The sequence below is a fragment of the Quercus suber genome, unplaced genomic scaffold (genome assembly GCF_002906115.3).
Source record: "Quercus suber isolate HL8 unplaced genomic scaffold, Cork oak 2.0 scaffold_84, whole genome shotgun sequence".
Taxonomy (NCBI): domain Eukaryota; kingdom Viridiplantae; phylum Streptophyta; class Magnoliopsida; order Fagales; family Fagaceae; genus Quercus; species Quercus suber.
In genome coordinates this window covers 1674467-1692552 of record NW_027069549.1, presented here as the reverse complement: position 1 = coordinate 1692552, position 18086 = coordinate 1674467, and the positions used below count along the sequence as shown (strand labels likewise).

The 18086-nt window shown below is 35.5% G+C and overlaps 3 protein-coding genes across 3 annotated transcripts; 2 read left to right on the top strand and 1 right to left on the bottom strand.

Annotated features, from left to right (window-relative positions):
* Positions 1-448: 448 nt before the first annotated feature.
* LOC112035776 (SKP1-like protein 20) lies at positions 449-1328 on the top strand. The gene has a single exon (XM_024068605.2). The coding sequence runs from the start codon at positions 545-547 to the stop codon at positions 1142-1144; it is 600 nt and encodes a 199-aa protein (XP_023924373.1). The 5' UTR covers positions 449-544; the 3' UTR covers positions 1145-1328.
* A 6924-nt stretch (positions 1329-8252) lies between these two features.
* On the bottom strand, positions 8253-9131 carry LOC136067762 (uncharacterized mitochondrial protein AtMg00810-like). Its single transcript, XM_065774011.1, has one exon. The coding sequence runs from the start codon at positions 9129-9131 to the stop codon at positions 8253-8255; it is 879 nt and encodes a 292-aa protein (XP_065630083.1).
* A 6905-nt stretch (positions 9132-16036) lies between these two features.
* LOC136067761 (SKP1-like protein 14) lies at positions 16037-16513 on the top strand. The gene has a single exon (XM_065774010.1). The coding sequence runs from the start codon at positions 16037-16039 to the stop codon at positions 16511-16513; it is 477 nt and encodes a 158-aa protein (XP_065630082.1).
* Positions 16514-18086: the final 1573 nt, after the last annotated feature.

Sequence of the window (18086 nt, the reverse complement as noted above, 5' to 3'; positions counted from 1 at the left end):
CTCAACTTTTTTTTTTTTTAAAAGGCCAATGATAATGAACCATTATTATATTATAGACGTGATAGATTGAATTTTTTTTTTAAGTCAATATCAAATTATTTGATTTATTTATATAATTTATAAAGAAAAATTCATTTCACAATAAATAAACAATTTTAGTGAATATTATAGATTTTAATTAGTTCAAAAAGTAAAATATTTTATCATCGACTAACAAACTCGGAATTTAAACCCAACTTAGATTAAAATAAAAAGCTAATAATATTAAACCATTATTATATAACAGACTTGATGGATTGAAATTCTACTTTTATATATATATATATATTTTAAAAGTCATTCCAAAATATTTTATTTTATTTAAATAATTTATAAAGAAATAGTAGAAAATACAATTTCGTAAATTAAATTATTGAATTGAAGTAAATGACACCTTCACGAAGCAAACGCAAATCCGCCCCCTATAAATATTTTTCACTCGTATCTCTCGTATTTACTCTCTCTCTCTCTCTCACTACTCAACTATACACATCAGCAACCAACAATGGCGAACGGCGAAAACCAAAACCCTAACCCTAACCCTATCGAAGCCACTCCAGGAGCTGCTGCGAGGACGATCACGCTGAAGACCGCAGACGGGGAGATATTCGAGGTGGAGGAAGCGGTGGCCATGGAGTTCGCTACCGTCAAATCGTTCTTCGAAGACGACGCCGTCTCGGCGACCACGCCGATGCCGCTTCCCAACGTGTCCGGCTCGGCTCTCTCCCGCGTCATCACCTACTGCCGGAGGAGCCTCGAGATACGGTCGAAAATGCCGTCGCCGGCGGCGGCGGCAGATGCGGCGATGGGAGAGGGAGATTTGGAGGCGGAGAAGGTGGCGAAGCAAGAGAGGAAGGAGTTCGAGGAGGAGTTCTTGAAAGACGAGAGCAACGAGGACGTGAAGGAGCTGATATTGGCTGCGAATTACCTGAACATCAAGGAGCTGCTGGATTTCCTGTGCCGGAGCGTGGCGGTGAGGATTCAGAACAAGAGCGTGGAGTACGTGAGGAAGTTCTTCGCGGTTGAGGGCGATTACACGCCGGAGGAAGAGGCGCGGATGCGCGAAGAAAACGCCTGGGCTTTCGAGGGCGTTGATGAAGATTGATTTGACTGAAAATTCGCTTTGACACACAAAATGGTAACATAGAGAACATAAAAAAGAAGAAGAAGAAGAAGAGAAGATAAGAACATAGGGAGAGAGAGAGAGAGAGTTATAACTGTGTTTTATGTTTATTTTGGTGATTGGTAATTTGCTTAGATGCTAATGAAATTAGAGAGAATTTGTTTTATGTTTATATTGTTGATGGTAATTTTGCTTAATCATGGTTTTTAGATTCATAGTTGCTATTTTCTCTTTTCTTTTGTCAAAATTTGGGTTTTTGTTGAATTGTGTTTGGTTGGAGTGAAAAGGCAAAGGCAAGAAAATAGGGTGGAAAGGGGTTTTCTTCCCAAATTGGAGAGAAATTATGGGAGACTAGCCTTTAAATATCTGCCACTTGCCTTCTTCCCAATAAAATTTGCTTCAAGCATATCTTAAAGTAAGTTCTAATTAGCTTAATTGATAAAATTTCCTATTATCAATAGTATCCTATTATCAATAGTAAAAAAATTGAGGGATTGGGTTTTGAATCCCGACGACATTGCAAGACTGTAACTAATTGATGTTTTGAGCTAATGATAGAGGGGGTGTTGGTTAGTTTAATTGGTAAGTTTCTTATTAGCAACTTGAAATTAAGGGATTGGGTTTTGAATCCCATCTACACTGAAACTAATTGGTGTTTGAGCTCATTAATGATGAAGTGCAACCGTAATCATCATGTATGAATGTCAGATTCAAATCTTATTGCAGTTAATATATATATATATATATAGATAGATGTTGTAGTTTAGAATCTTAGATATCATTAATTTTAAAAAGATCTTGTGTTATATTTGTGTATACAATCATATCTCTAGATAGAGAAACGTGTGTTTGAATTTATAACTTTCCAGTTCATCAAAAAAATGTGTTTGAATTTATGTTTAATTAGAGCACCTAAATTATGGCCTAGGCTAAAAACTTTTGTGATACCTGTTTCTCTCGGCTGAAACATTGTGTATTTGTGCTGAATGCTGATGAAACTTTGCCTGGAGGCCCAAGACTGGAATAGGGCACAAAGTTGGGCCTATTAATTTGTTAGCTAAACGGGCTTTTGACCAAATAAGCAACATAGCTAGTTTATTCCAATAAGAAATCTTCCTTAGGCCCAAACTATCTTGTTTGGAAACCAGGGTTCGCATTAGTTTGCAAATTTTGTCTATTTTATCATTAAAAAAACTTAGGGTATAACTTAGGGTAAGTTAAGTAACTGTTTTTTTTTTCCTTATTTTTTGTTTTCAAAAACAGTTTTCTATTTTTGAGACTAAAAAACCTGTTTGGGAATCCAAAATTGACAGAAAACAGAAATTGTTCTCAAAACTCAATTTGTGAAGGAAATTGAAATTATGCAAAATGTTGTTTTCAATTTCTAATTTTTAAAAGTCAATGAAAAAAAGTATTTAATTTAATGAATCTATCTTATTTAATGAGTTAGTATTAGAGTTCAAATCCTAATAACAACATATTTTAATATTTTCTATTTTTTTCTTTAAAAAACTATATTTTTAATTTCAACTAACCAAACATGTTTTTGATTTCAAAATACAAAAAAATTGTTTTTTCTTTATATTCCCAAAAACAAGTTTTTGAAAATAGAAAACAAAAACTATTACCAAACATAACCTTAATTTTTTCATTTTACATACCTACTCTTCAAAACACTTTACATCAAATTATCTATTTGACGGTACATTTTATTAAAATATCAATTTTTTTTTCAAATTTTTGATTGTTTCTCTTTCTTCATATATAAGCACAACACCATTTTTCCACTCTTTTATTTTATTTTTGAGATAAATAAAAAAAATTAATGAAAAATGAATAATACCAATATAAATTTACACATAAAGTTTTGTGGTTGACTAGAAATTTTAATTAAACTAGATATAGTCATACAGGAGCCTTGCAAGGTTTTTTTTTTTTTTTTTGGTTAAAATCTTATCAAGATTTCATTTTGATCCCTACAAGAATGGAAATTTCACTATTTTGCCCCAAATTTGCAGTTTAGCCCATTTCAAATTGGCCTTTAATCGGTTATTGTAATAACCATGTATTTTTATACAATTTTGCATGACTTGACGTGGGTGAATTTTGGGTTCTGTTGGTTAAAATGTGGTCATTTTTTATTATTATACAAATATTTATGCAAGTGCTCTTAACATCTAGCTTCCATAGGTTTATCTTCCTTAGAGCATTCACATCTGAGTTTCTAAAAAAATACATATTCTACACTCTAAAAAATTACTTTATTTGTTTTACGATACACCCAACATCTTATTTCTTATTTTTACATGCAACATAATTGTAGGGTTCAAATTCTTTACGTAAACCCAAAGACAATTAATTTGTAGAGTATGGGTCAAAGAACTAGAATTAGTAAGGGATTAATAACAATGGATCATCACCATTTCAACAGTGCATTCATCAGTTTGTATACATTGATAGTTTTAATCACTCTCTTGTTTCCCTTCTCTCTCTTTTCTCCCCCCCTTCTGCCGGGGTCCAATTGACAGGTGCTCCCCTCTATTATATAGTCACTCCTACCCTCATCTCCATCATCCACGTGCTCCCCATCCATGAACTTGCTCAAGTACCTGTCACGTCAGGCAGCTTTTTTTCATCTCTGTGTGAGTGGCGGTAGGTTGGGATGCATTGTTCAGAGGTCTTCTCCACATAAATGCGGCCAGAAAAGCTGTTGCAATGCATTGAATACGGTGGCAGCAGCCTTTCCCTCAGATATTTCTCCATCCTTATCGTTCTTGAATATGCTTTGAGCTTATCTTGATCAGGTGGAGTCCTCGGACAGTCATTCGGGCTTTTCCCCTACTCGATTAGTCTCCGATATCATATCAGAGCAAAACATCTTCCTCGGACAGGAGATATCCTCCTCGGACAGCGATGATCCTTCATCAAGAGGATTCCACTCCTAGCTGGGCCTTGTCTTTTCTGCATCCCTCTTTTCGGATGTGAAACAGTCCTCTCGTGGGCATTCGGCCCATTAACTTGGGCCTGACCCCCTTTTCCCCCACAATAATAAAATAAGAGAGAGAGAGAGAGAGAGAGAGAGAGAGAGAGAGAGAGAGAAGTGAAAATAAAAATGAATAAAAAATACAATAGTTGCTATAAATACAAACTTACCATTCACAATTACTAAATTTTTTTAGCAATAAACACTGAGGTAAAGCTCAATTTGAGCGTGTGGTACTAAAATAGCCAAAACCCAATGCTAATGCTCTTATCGGTCTATTAGTTATGTACTCACTGTCCTTTGTTGAACTAGTTTGTTCACAATTTTTAAGATACCAATATGATAGCCTAGTATGCTAAACTACACTAATTTGATCTAATCATGCAAAAGGACTACTATTACTCCTATATAGGATTGCCATACATCACAATTAACGAATTGAATCTTGTAATCGATCTAAACAAAACTAAAACCTATCCCAACATTGCTGATGTGAGCTTGAATCATGTCGAATTTCTTCCAAGTTGGTTGTGATATTCGTAATTAAAATAACAATATTATAAATCTGGATTTTACTTTATATAATTATTCTGATTTTTTTCTTCTTTTTATACCCTAAGACTGGAAAATCTTAGTAGAAATAATAGACACAAATTTGTAAACATCAGCAATGAACTCAACACCACAAGACCATGACCCAAACAACTGTCCACTTACCATAAAGGTTTAAATCCACTGATTGGCCCAAATTAAAGCTTTCCAAGTCAATTAAATTATCCGATTATACTTCCAGCTCATCTATGACTAATAAAAGCTAGCTAAATCTCATACCATCTTTTTAACTCTTCTTACCCCTCCTCACTTTCCCCTCACTTTCTCTTATTTTCCTTTGTTTTTCTTGGCAACCAAACAAACTCCATTCTCATAAACTTTACAAGTAAGCACTACCTAAGCCACTCTCTCGGTATTAAACTCTAGTGATTCACCATCATATTTTCAAAGTGGGAAGGATGGTTATGTACTTAAAATATTTAGGTCAATTATTAGCCATCCCATGCAGACTCAATCACTTATACTATGGGTAGTAATAAGTAGTATAAGTTATCAACAGATCAAGACACCAATCAGTTTTTAGTGTAGGCAGGAATTGAACTCCAGATCTCTTATACAATCATAAAAATTTTTACTAGTTGAGCTATCATCAGGAGCGGATGCCATAGGTTGAAACTTTCTCTAAAAAAAATATATATATTTTGTACATAATTCTATTATGTAATTCTTTAGGCTTCTTCATGTCCTTTGCTCATGAAATAGTATTTTCTCAATAAAATACTTCTTATATATATATATATATATTTATAAAAGAGAAGTTATTGCTGAATTATTTTCAAAAGTGAAAACTCCAAGGAAGATTAAAGCTTTTAAAACCATATAACACCGAGGAACTATTAAACCTTAACTCAATTTGGAACTAATAAGGTTTATGAAGTTATGTCTAGTCATTGGTGTCTAATTATGCATTAAATGACTTCCAATCAGAGAAAAAAATAAAAAGAAATAAAACAAAAGATAAAAAATAAAGAAAAATGGTAGCTGATGTATATATTTACTAAAGATTCAAACTTAGCTAAGTTTATTTGAAAAGGGCAAATTTTTCATGTTAATATGCTATGAATTGCTGCATGTACTTGATAGTTACATGCAATGCTCAATATTCTTCCATTTCCATTCATAGAACTAGTTCATATATGTTACCCTTTCATATAAATTTTATAGAAGAAAATATATTTTTCAAATGTTCGTTTCTTGATTGTCCTGCATGCCTTTTGTTGAATTAAACATCTCGTTATACGGTTGACATGGAAGTTCCTGTCATATTTGTGTTGTGTCGAGGTAGGAGTATTTGGTTAAATGGCTCAACCCAAACCCAATCCATTTAATAATCGTATTATGATCCTTCAACCTTAACATGACCTGTTAATGAAACGAGTTGACACAACACGACTTGCTTAATAAATTGGTCGTGGTGGGTTGACACGAATGTAATATAATCCATTTTAACTCGATAAATATTAAACAGGTTAGGTTGATACAAATTCAATCCATTTAACCCACTTAAAAAAAACACGTGAATAACATTGTAATAAATTTAATAAACAATTTTTTTTTTAACAAACTCATAATATCAAAATACTTATTAAGCATACATTTTGAAAGTTAATAACAATATCAAATATTTAAAACACATTGTCCAAAAGTTCAAAATAATATCAAAGTACTTAAAAAATATTGAGTCCATAATTCAACTGTGTTCCTAGAGATCTGAAAATGGCTACTCATATTCTTGTAAAATGGTCTCTTAATAATTGCATAGCTAGTATTTTTGTTTTAGGCTCTGCTCCTTCTCTTTTTGTTGATATAATTATTCTTGAGTAGAACCTTAATGTTGATATGTAGCTGTTATTATTATTATTATTATTTTTGTTTCTGTTTTGAATAAATGTTTTTGGCTATAAAAAAAAAAAGTCAATAATGTAGTACCATCCAACTAGAAAAAGTTCTTTGCATCTAGTGGTGGAGCCAAATGAGGACTGAGGGAGGCCTTGGTCACCTCCCCACCCCCCCCCCCCCTGAAATATATATATATATATTTGAAATTATCCTAATTAATTTGAAAAATTTTAAAGAACCTTGTTAGTTTGGACCCCCTATACCCAATAATATACATATATATTTTAAGAAAGTCTAAAAATAAATATAATTTTTATTTAAATAAAATACAATCCAATTAGTGATAAATATATGTAAAAAAAAAAAAAATTACAATAACTAGACATTCAACATCTTTAAAATGAACACATATGTATTTTAATAATTACCTCAATAAATAAAAAGGAAAGAAAATTCTAATTTTCATCCCAACACATTTAGGGCTTACTTGTACCATAGTAGTTGAAAAATTGAAAGGTCAGAGACTTTGTTAATTCGCCGCACCACCAAGTCCACCACACAGAAATGTATAATGATATGTAGAAGTAAAATAGAAATGTGTAATTTTGATATAATGAAAAAAATACATACTTCCGTTATTTTTCCAAGTTAAATAGCATTTCTGATTTCTAAAATAGAATAAAAAACTTTCTAACTCATTGTTTAATGGATATCTATTGTAGCAGCATGCTCAAAAGGAAAAAGATAAAAGATAACTCATCTTCATGTTCTTCAAAACAAATATCACATATAGATCCCTTATCATAACATGCAAGCTATATTATCATAACAGATCCAACCGATCATTTGCCAGTTGCCACATAGTGTTTAGTCCCCACCAGCACCTCCAAGACCTTGTTAAGCTCTAATAATGAACCTACTCACATTTTTCTCATATTCCTTCTCTCTCATTCTCTCGAGATGTTTCTTGCAGTAGGTGATGAGCACGGCGAGCTAGCGCGCGGCTTTCCACGTTTGGGAGAGGGATGACGATGGTGGAGGTGCGTTTGGTGATGTCTTTGTCATTGCTTTCGTCATCAAACTATCGAAGTACTGCTTGGAAGCGCAGAACTTCATCGCCACAAATGCTTCGACTTTGAATAGTTCGTTGTCTGAATCTTGATGAGGTTTGGGTTTTCGCCTTGGTTCAACATTCTTTAAGATTAAGAGAGAGATTGATTTGTGGAGGAAAAAAAAAAAAAAAAAACTCAGAGCCTTAGTTGTAGTAGAAGTAGAACTATAGAAGACTAATGAAAAGTTGTGGTAAAGTCAGGGTTCTTAGGTTATTTATATAGTGGATTTTGGAATAAAAACAGAACCTTAGTTTTTCCCCTCTACGAATCAAATCTCTCTCTCACCCTTCAAAAATGTCGAACCAAAGCGAAAACCCAAACCCCACTTCAAGTTCAACCAAGATAACCCTTGTTAACAATATAAAGTGAGAGAGAGAATAACTGAATAGTCTATATATTGTGTGTAAATAATAATATAAAATAGAGAGTCTTGTATAGGCTAGGCATGTGTGCAGTACAAGCGATATGAGTAATCTACAAGTACAGTATACTGGGCTAAGCCTATTGGACTAATCTAATCTAAGCTATACACTAACATCCCCCTTCAAACTCGAGGTGGCAAGAAGGAAGCTAATTGGAGTTTGGATATAAGATCTCGAAGATGACCAGGCGGGTGAGACTTGTTGAAGATATCAGTAGGCTGGTTAGCAGAGGAGATGGAGAACAACTTGAGATTGCCTTTCTTGAGATGCTGGCGAGTGATGTGATAGTCGATCTTAATGTGCTTGGTGCGTTTATGGAAGACATCATTATGAGCAATGTAGATAGCACTATGATTGTCACAATAAAGAGAAGTGGCAGTGGGCTGTGGAGCATCCATGTCAGCCAAGAGCCAGCGAAGCCAGACAAGCTCGCAGGTGGTGTTGGCAAGGGCACAATACTCAGCCTCAGTACTAGAACGGGAAACCACATCCTGCTTTTTGCTACGCCACGAGACAAGAGAAGTACCCAACAGAAAACAAAAACATGTGATAGAGCATCGATCAGTTGAATCACCTGCCCAATCCGCATCTGAATAAGCATGAAGCTCGAGAGAAGATCGAGAGGAGTAGTGAAGACCATGATAAAGTGTGCCCTTGACATATCGGAGAATCCGAAGAATGGCAGCATAGTGAACAGAACGAGAGGCATCCATGAACTTACTAACCATACCCATGGCATGGGAAATATCCGGACGAGTTACAGTGAGATAGATCAGACTACCAACCAACTGACAATAGCGAGTAGCATCAGATATATATTCACCATCTAAGGGTGTGAGTTTTGCATTGTATTCCAAGGGAGTGGAAACAGTTTTGTTGTCGGTGATACCAGCTTTGGAGAGAAGATTAGAAGCATATTTAGCTTGGAAGAGATAGTATCCATCAGAAGATGAGGTAACCTTAAGCCCAAGAAAATAGCTGAGAGTGCCCAGATCTTTCATCACAAAATGCTAACTAAGGAAGTGCTGAAAAGAGCGGATACTTGCAGAATCATCTCCAGTAGTAATCATATTATCAACATAAAGAAGAATAAGAGTGATAGCAACAGATGATCTTCGGACAAAGAAAGCAGTGTCATGAGAACTCGAAGTGAAACATTGCTGAGCAACAACTGAGCTAAACTTTTCAAACCAAGCTCGAGAAGCCTGCTTGAGGCCATAAAAAGCACGGCAAAGGCGACAAACTTGACTGCCTGAGTGTGGATAGCCAGGGGGTAGCTGCATGTACGCTTCTTCTTGGAGGTCTCCATTAAGGAAAACATTCTTCACATCCATTTGATAAAGAGGCCAACGACGAACAGCAGCCACAACAATAAGACATCTCATAGATGTAAGGCGAGCAATAGGAGCAAATGTTTCCTCATAATCAATGCCATACTCCTGAGTAAAGCCCTTGGTAACTAGGCGAGCCTTGTACTGTTCAACAGATCTATCAGCCTTAGTCTTGATCTTGTAAACCCACCTACAACCTATTACAGACTGACCAAAAGGCAAATCAACCATATCCCAAGTGTGATTCTTATAAAGGGCATCTAGTTCTTTGTTCATAGCTTGCTGCTAAAGAGGGTTAGTATGAACCTCACGATAGATGTGAGGTTCATAGAGGGTGGCAAGAGCAAATGAGTAGTGATAATCAGTGAGATAAGGGGGAGGAATGCTTACCCGAGTGGAACGACGAAGTTTAGAACCAACAGGAGACTCAGGTGAGGGTGGTGCCACAGGATCCAACACAGGCAGGTCATATGTCAGGGATAGAACCGGAGAGGTAGCCGATGTTGAAGAATCCTCCACAAGTTCAGGATACAGAGGGAGGAAAAGATCAGTAAAAATGGGAGACTCTGAGGAAGAGGACATAGGGAATTGCTGAAGACTCGTGAAAGGACAATGTTCCCAAAACTCAACATGACGGGAGACACGAAGGCGATGAGAAATGGGATCATAACAGCGAAACCCCTTTTGAGATACACCATAACCAAGAAAACAACAAAGATGAGCACGAGGTTGGAGCTTTGTTCGTTCATGAGGAGGAAGAGAGACAAAACAAGCACAACCAAAAACTCGAAGAGAGGAGTAGTCAGGGGTTTCACCATAGAGAAGCTCGAACAGCAGTGAGTGCGGCCTCACCCCAAAAACGCTCAGGAAGAGAGGTAGAAATGAGAAGGGTGTGGACAAAATCAAGAATGTGACGATGTTTTCGTTCTGCACGACTATTTTGTTGAGAAGTGTAAGGACACGACTGCTGAGTAAGGGTCCCATGACTGTCTAAAAAGGATAGGAAAGATTTATCATTATATTCTTGGGCATTATTTGATCGAAAGACTTTGACGGTACGATTGAACTGTGTTTCAATCATTTTATGAAATGTTTGGTAAATAGACACAAGTTCAGACCTGTGGTGAAGCAGATAAATCCAAGTATATCGAGAAAAATCATCCACAAATATGACAAAATATCTAGATCCCCCCTCAGTGGGAATAGATGCAGGACCCCAAATATCAGAATGTATAAGATCAAAAGGTGCAGAAGAAAATGAGTCACTATTATTAAAGGGTAATTTTGTTTGTTTGCCAAAATGACAGGAAGTACAATCAAAATTTTGAAACTGAATGAAACCTAAATGACCTTGAGAAGCTAACAACTGAAGACGAGATAAGGATAGATGACCAAGACGAGCATGCCATAGATTAGGTGAGGGGGTGGCAGTGGTAGCACCTGCAGAAACAACTAGTGAAGGAATCTTCAAGTCATGAAGCTCAAACATGCGACCAACCTTACGGCCTGTCCCAAGCACTTGACCCATCCGGAGATCCTGTACATCCATACCATGATTAGTAAATAGAATGTCTATGCCTAATTCACAAAGTTGACCAACAAAAAGCAAATTTAGGGATAACTTTGGGATATGAAAAGTGCCACTAAGGGATAAACAAGGAGAAGAGATTGTTCCTTTATGACTAACGGGTATAGGAGTTCCATCGGCAGTGTAAATGGTGATGGGGTGTTCTAAGGGTGCCTTATCAGAAAATTGGGATTCATCAAGAGTCATATGGTTACAACACGCAGTATCAAAAAACCAAGGTTGTTTACCTGAGGTGACAGAAAGGGCAGTGGAAGTTCGGGATAAAACCTGTTGAATTACTGCCTCAATATCAGCCGTAGTAAGTGAAGAAGCCAAAGATAGACCCGCAAGTACTGATGGATCGGAAGGACATATAGCAGCTGCTTGAGGAAGAGAAGCTTTATTCTGCTCTTGCATAAATTTCTGCAGTTTATAACAAATTGAGATGTTATGGCCTTTAGCACGGCAAAACTCACAGCGAGTACCTTTGGAAGACTGAGAGGTGGGACGCCTAGAGTTTATCTGTGGAGGAGTAGTGAATGCAGCAATGGGAGGTTGTGGAGATGGTGTAGCTTTATGGTGTAAAGAAAATGCGTAAGTCTCATCTTGTCCATATGGGCCGTCCATGACAAAATGTAAAGAATGGGATAAGGGGCTCTTACGCTCGTCCCTCCTATGCTCATCCTTAAAGTAAATCTCGTCTGTCCTTAGTAATGGACAGACGAGGTTGCTGGACCTTAGGCTTTTGATGACTTAAGCTCTTCCAAACGTAAAGGATGGGTTGCATCGTTACGAACCCAACCCTCCATTAATCGTTATATAGCACAAGTCCTAATGAGGTAACTTCCATGGTAGTTATGGAAGTTATCTTATAATTGTCTGAATTTCTTAATAACAGGAACAATTGTTAAATGAGTAACCGCTCTACGAATACTATATTAGCATTCCCAAATGAAGAACAAAGGTATGAAAAACATTTTTCACAAAAAACAAAGAACTTTAGAAATACTCTCTTTTAACTTGTAATAGTCACTGACTTTACCATCGGAGGATTTTGGGCCGACCTCCATCGGTCTCTTCTGATTTTATGTTTGTTTTCTCAAGACTCAGCCTCAAGATCGCTAACGCTCAGAATTTTCAGCCTACTGATTTTTCACGAGCTATCATAGCTAATACATGATCAGATGATGACATGTGATAAGTAGGCCGATGATTCTCCTTAGAAATGAGCTCCTTGACTGCAGCATCAAGAGAAGGAGTAGGAGATCGGTTAAGCAGAGAAACCTTAGTAGGCTCAAAATCCTCACGTAAACCCATCATGAAGTGCATAAATTTATGGTGATCCCGATATTTGACAAAGAGCTCAATGTCCTTAGAACACACTAGTGGAGGATCTGCAGTAGAGAGTTGTTCCCACATAGTAGAAGTCTAAGAATAAAAGTCAGAAATAGACTGACCTGTCTCTTGGTGCATTTGATAAAGTTTAGATTTAATGTAGAACTCCAGGCTTGAATCATTAGTGCAATTATAGCGATTGGCCAGAAATTTTCAAGCAGCCTTAGCAGTCTTAAGACGAGGAAGAAGATTATGAATGGAAGGAATAGAGGTATTGATAAACCAAGACAAGATCTTACTCTGAATACTCTCCCATTCCTCTAGGCGTTTTTCATAATCATCCGCTGTAATAGCAGTCTTGGAGGCATCTGCAGTAGTTGTGGCTTTGGACTGAAGGTTTGGTATTGGCTTAGGAATTGAACCAGTCACATATCTGCATAGTTTTCGACCCTTGAGAAAGACAGTCATATTCTGAGACCATGCATGATAGCTAGTAGGACCATCCAACATAATGGTGATAGGACGTATGATATCTCGGTCATTTTGTTGAGCCATAATGAAAAAAATGACTAAAAAGTGGTATTTAGAGACCTTAAATGAAGAAATGGAGCCCAAAATCAGAATCTACCCAAAAAACTGAGCAAGATAGGCTCTGTTCAAAATTTTTGACTTTGGTAAAAAAGTCAACAAAAAAGTCAACGATCAACACTGTTGGTCAACGGTCCTGTCTGTTGACGTCACTGGATGACGTGTGATGCTGACGTGGTGATGACATGCTAGGGCTAACGTGGCACTTAGAGGAGTTGAGCACATGTAGCGCGTGGTGAGACTGAAGGTGCATGAAGGAAGTTTGTCAAGCGTATGAGATTCGTGGCGGCACGTGATAGTGCGTGTAGCGCGTCTTTGACAGGCAAAAACTTGGGGCAGCGAGTAAGGGCGCGTGGGAGCTCCTTTGGGATAGTTTTTGGCTGGGTTTTGATCGGGGAAGTCTGATCTATCACGTCATATCTGTGGTTTGACGATTTGATTGATGAATAGACTAGATCCGAGAGGTAATGGTTCCTTTGGGATAGTTTCTGGCTGGGTTTTGATCGGGGAAGTCTGATCTATCACGTCGTATTTGTGGTTCAATGATTTGATTAATGAATAGACTAGATTTGAGAGGTAGTGGTTGAGTGTGACGGCGGTGACTCGCTTTTGACGGTGGCTACCGGTGAAGGTGAGGGTAGCGGAAGAACGCCGAAAAATACCACTAGGTCAGAGCAATGACTCTGATACCATGATAACAATATAAAGTGAAAGAGAGAATGATTGAATAGTCTGTATATTGTGTGTAAATAATAATGTACAATAAAGAGCCTTATATAGGATAGATATGTGTGCAATACAAGCAATATGAGTAACCTACAAGTATAGTATACCGGGCTAAGTCCATTGGGCTAATTTAATCTAAGCTATACACTAACAACCCTAAAAACCTCGGACAATGAACTATTCGAGGTCGAAGAAGCTGTGGCCATGAACAACAACAACATCACCAGTGGCACTTCCACCACCATGATCCCTCTCCCAAATGTGGAAAAGCCACCCGCTCATCATGCTCATCACCTACTGCAAGAAACATCTCGAGATCAAGGTCAATAATGTTGACAACAAGAAAGAGATGGAGCAGTAGTACGAGCAAGAGTTGTTGAGGAATGTGATACCTCAAGAACTCACCGAACTTATATATACTCGACGCGAACTACCTCAACTTCAAGGAGGCCTTGGATTTCTTCTGCCGGCCCGTGGCTAATGCAATTCAGAACAAGAGTGTCAAGTATGTTTGCAAGTTCTTTGGTCTGGAGAGTGATTTCGAGCTGGGAGAGGAGGAGAAGCTTCGTGAGGAGTTTGCTTGGTCTTTTGAGGGTGTAGACGAGGATTGATTCATTGATTAATAATCTTTCTAATAAAAAACTTGTTAGAGTTCTACTAATTTGTTAAGAGATTCTGGATATATATATATATATATATATATTTTTTTTTTGGTCTTTTTTGATTATTGTGTTTTGGTCTTTGTTATGGTATGATATTATGTTAGTTTAGTAGTTTTTGACTTGTGCTTGTTTATGATCTTTTCAATCATAACCTTGCTAAATTTCTACTATTTTGTTAACAGATTTCTGGTTTTTTTTTGGTTCTTGACTTGTCTTTGTTTTTGGCTTTTAGGTTTATTAATTAGTTTCTCGCGAGGATACGGATTTAAATCTGATGGAGTGTTTTATGGAATGCTTTTAGGTTAGTTTAATTACATTGTGCTTTGCTAAGGATCTTTTAATCAAATTCTTATTAGATTTCCACTATTTTGATAAGAGATTTCCCAATTAGTTACTTTTTTTTTTTTTTTTTTTACTTGTACATATCATGATACATTTCTTAGCACATTGATCTATTGACAGACTTATATCAATGACACTTTAAATGATTACGAAAGTAACTTATCAAGTGAAAGGGATGATGCATTATTCTACTAATTTACAAAGAATTGATGTTGCAATCAATGTACAACTCACACCAATATCTACAATTATGGAGTTCGAATGGAGTTATTCATTGACTATTATGGAGCAACAAAAGAAGAAGATACAAAAAACTTATTTAAATCCACAAGTCAAAAATCTTTGAAAATTAAAGTTGCAAAACAATCACATTAATTTTAGAAAAACAATTTTTGTATTTCAATTTATTACTATTGTAAATTTTTTCTTAATTTAAATTTAATTATCATCATTGAATAGTATCTTGAATAATTGCTACATATAAAGTGCATTTGGGATTTGCTTAAATTTTTATCTTTTGCTTTTTGTTTCAATTACTTTTTAAATAATTTAATTTTTAGCTTTTTTTTTTTTTTTTTAAAATTTTCAAAACATACTTAGCATAAAAATTACCCCAAAAAAAAAAAAATCATATCTTTTAATAAATACTATGTAAATAAGCACACTCATACTACTTATATATAAAAGAAATACTATGACACCTATATATATATATATATATATAGAGAGAGAGAGAGAGAGAGAGAGAGAGAGAGAGAGAGAGAGAGAGAGATGCTACGAATGCAACATAGAAAATAATATATGGCTACTCTTCTTCCCCATCTCTTTTAAAAAGAAATAAATGGCAGAACTTAATTATTTTTTTTTAAGAGATAATTACAATATACTGTTAACTCCGAAACTTGAACATATTCTCCCCTAGATCCTAAAATACTTTGTGTATAAAGAAATGTCAATTCAACTATAAAGTCATTTGCAATGATAAAACTTAATTAGGTGCAATACATTAAGTTTATAAAATTAAATGTATGATTACAACTGATAAAGTTTCTTATGAAATAGAAATATAGTATTTTATTTTTCAATGATGATTAAATTCAAGATAATTATGTATTTGAATTAATAAACAAATATAACGTAGGCATACATAAAATTTACCCCAAAAAAAAAAAAAAAAAAAAAAACTAATCCTTTTCCAAGTCGACTTCTCTCTCAAAATATAAAAAAGTAAAAACAGAAAATCAGCAAGTAGTTTCCAAAATCCATAAGAACGTTCTACTTCTTCAGTTCTACTACAACATAACCCTAAAGTTGTTTTCCTTTCTCCACGAATCAATCTCTCTCTCCCTTCAACAATGTCGAACCAAAGCGATAACCCAAACGCCACTTCAAGTTCAACCAAGATAACCCTAAAAACCTCAGACAATGAACTATTCGAGGTCGAAGAAGCTGTGGCCATGAAGTTCTGCACTGTCAAGCAGTACTTTGATGATGAAAACAACAACAACGTCACCAGTGCCGCCTCCACCACCGTGATCCCTCTTCCAAACGTGGAAAGCCACCCGCTCGCCATACTCATCACCTACTGCAAGAAACATCTCAAGATCAAGGCCAATAACGCTGACAACAAGAAAGAGATGGAGCAGTACGAGCAAGAATTGTTAAGGAAGGTGATGCCTCAAGAACTCACCGAACTTATACTCGCTGCGAACTACCTCAACTTCAAGGAGGCCTTGGATTTCTTCTGCCGGGCCGTGGCTAGTGCAATCCAGAACAAGAGTGTCGAGTATGTACGCAAGTTCTTTGGTCTGGAGAGTGATTTCGAGCCGTGAGAGGAGGAGAAGCTTCGCGAGGAGTTTGCTTGGTCTTTTGAGGGTGTAGACGAGGATTGATTCATTGATTAATAATCTTTCTAATCAAAATCTTGTTAGAGTTCTTCTACTAATTTGTTAAGAGTTTCTGGATATTTTTTTTGTCTTCTCTTGATTATTTTGTTTTGGTCTTTGTTATGGTATGATTTTTTGTTAGTTTAGTAGTTTTTAACTAAAACTTGTTATTCATGATCTTTTTAATCATAACCTTGTTAAATTTCTACTATTTTGTTAAATTGATTTCTGGTTTTTTTTTTTTTTTTTTTTTTTTTGGTTTTTTTTTTGTTTTTTTTTTTTTTTTTGGTTTTTTTTTTTTTTTTTTTTGGTCTTTTCTTGATTTTGTCTTTGTTTTTAGGTTTTAGATTTATTAGTTACTTGTGAGGATAAGCATTTAAGTCTAATGGAGTGTTTTATGGTATGATTTTAGGTTAGTTTAATTACTTTGTGCTTTGCTAAGGATCTTTTAATCAAAATCTTAATAGATTTCCACTATTTTGATAAGAGATTTCCTAATTAGTTCTTTTTTGTGTGTGTGTGTGTGTGTGTGTTTCTTGAGTTTAGGGTTTAGTTACTCATGAGGAAAATGGTTTAATTGTGATGGAGAGATAGTTCATTGGGTTTTAATTTGTGCTTGTTAATGATCTTTTTAATCAAAATCTTATTATTAAATGTTTTACTATTTTGTTAAGAGATTTCTGGGATTTATATATATTTTCTTTTCTTAGTTCTTGTTTTTGCGTTTAAGGTTTAGTTACTCGTGAAGATAAGGATTCAATTGTGATAGAGTTTATGGTTTAGTTAATTTTTCTGGGTTTTTTTGAGCTTTTTAGTTAATTCTTAATTAGGCTTTTTCTCACGCCTCTTTGGAGCTACGCTTCAATTTTCACACGATAGTATTATAATAGTACCAAACTATAAGGAGAAACACCACTTATAATTAATAAGTTTAAAGAAATATTTGTGCAAGGAACTCATTGAAATTTGATGTTTTTGCTCTTCGATTTTGCTGTTATTCCAAGATTTATTTTCTACTGAAATCAGACACAGTGGCAAGAATTGAATAATGTCTGTTGGTCCAAGTTCCTTTGTATTTACCACTTCAATAATATTTAAGCCCTTTTTCATGCAAGCCTACTTCTTGTTTCCTCCCCCATTTTTTCTTTGAAAAAAAAAAAGAAAAAAAAAAGGGAGGCCATGTTTCAAGTATCCATTACCGTGAGGGAAGCCATGGTCTTTCAGACCTCTCGCACCTCCTGACTAAATCTCGGTTCCTCAAGCCCATTTGCTAAGCACCTGACACTCTTAATGAAGAATAATAAAGGCAATCCTGCTATCATAAGTTATTCGAATAATAAAAGGCAATCATTATGTGAAGATGGCATAATATAAATAATTTCACCTTAGATTTAATGAGGAGAACTGTTTTTCACTATAGATTTAATCTTGTTGAAGAGCGATGATGTTGAGTTAAAAACTGCACTTGTCAGTTCCTTTGTGAGTTCAACTTCTATTTTTTTTTTTTTTTTGGAATTGA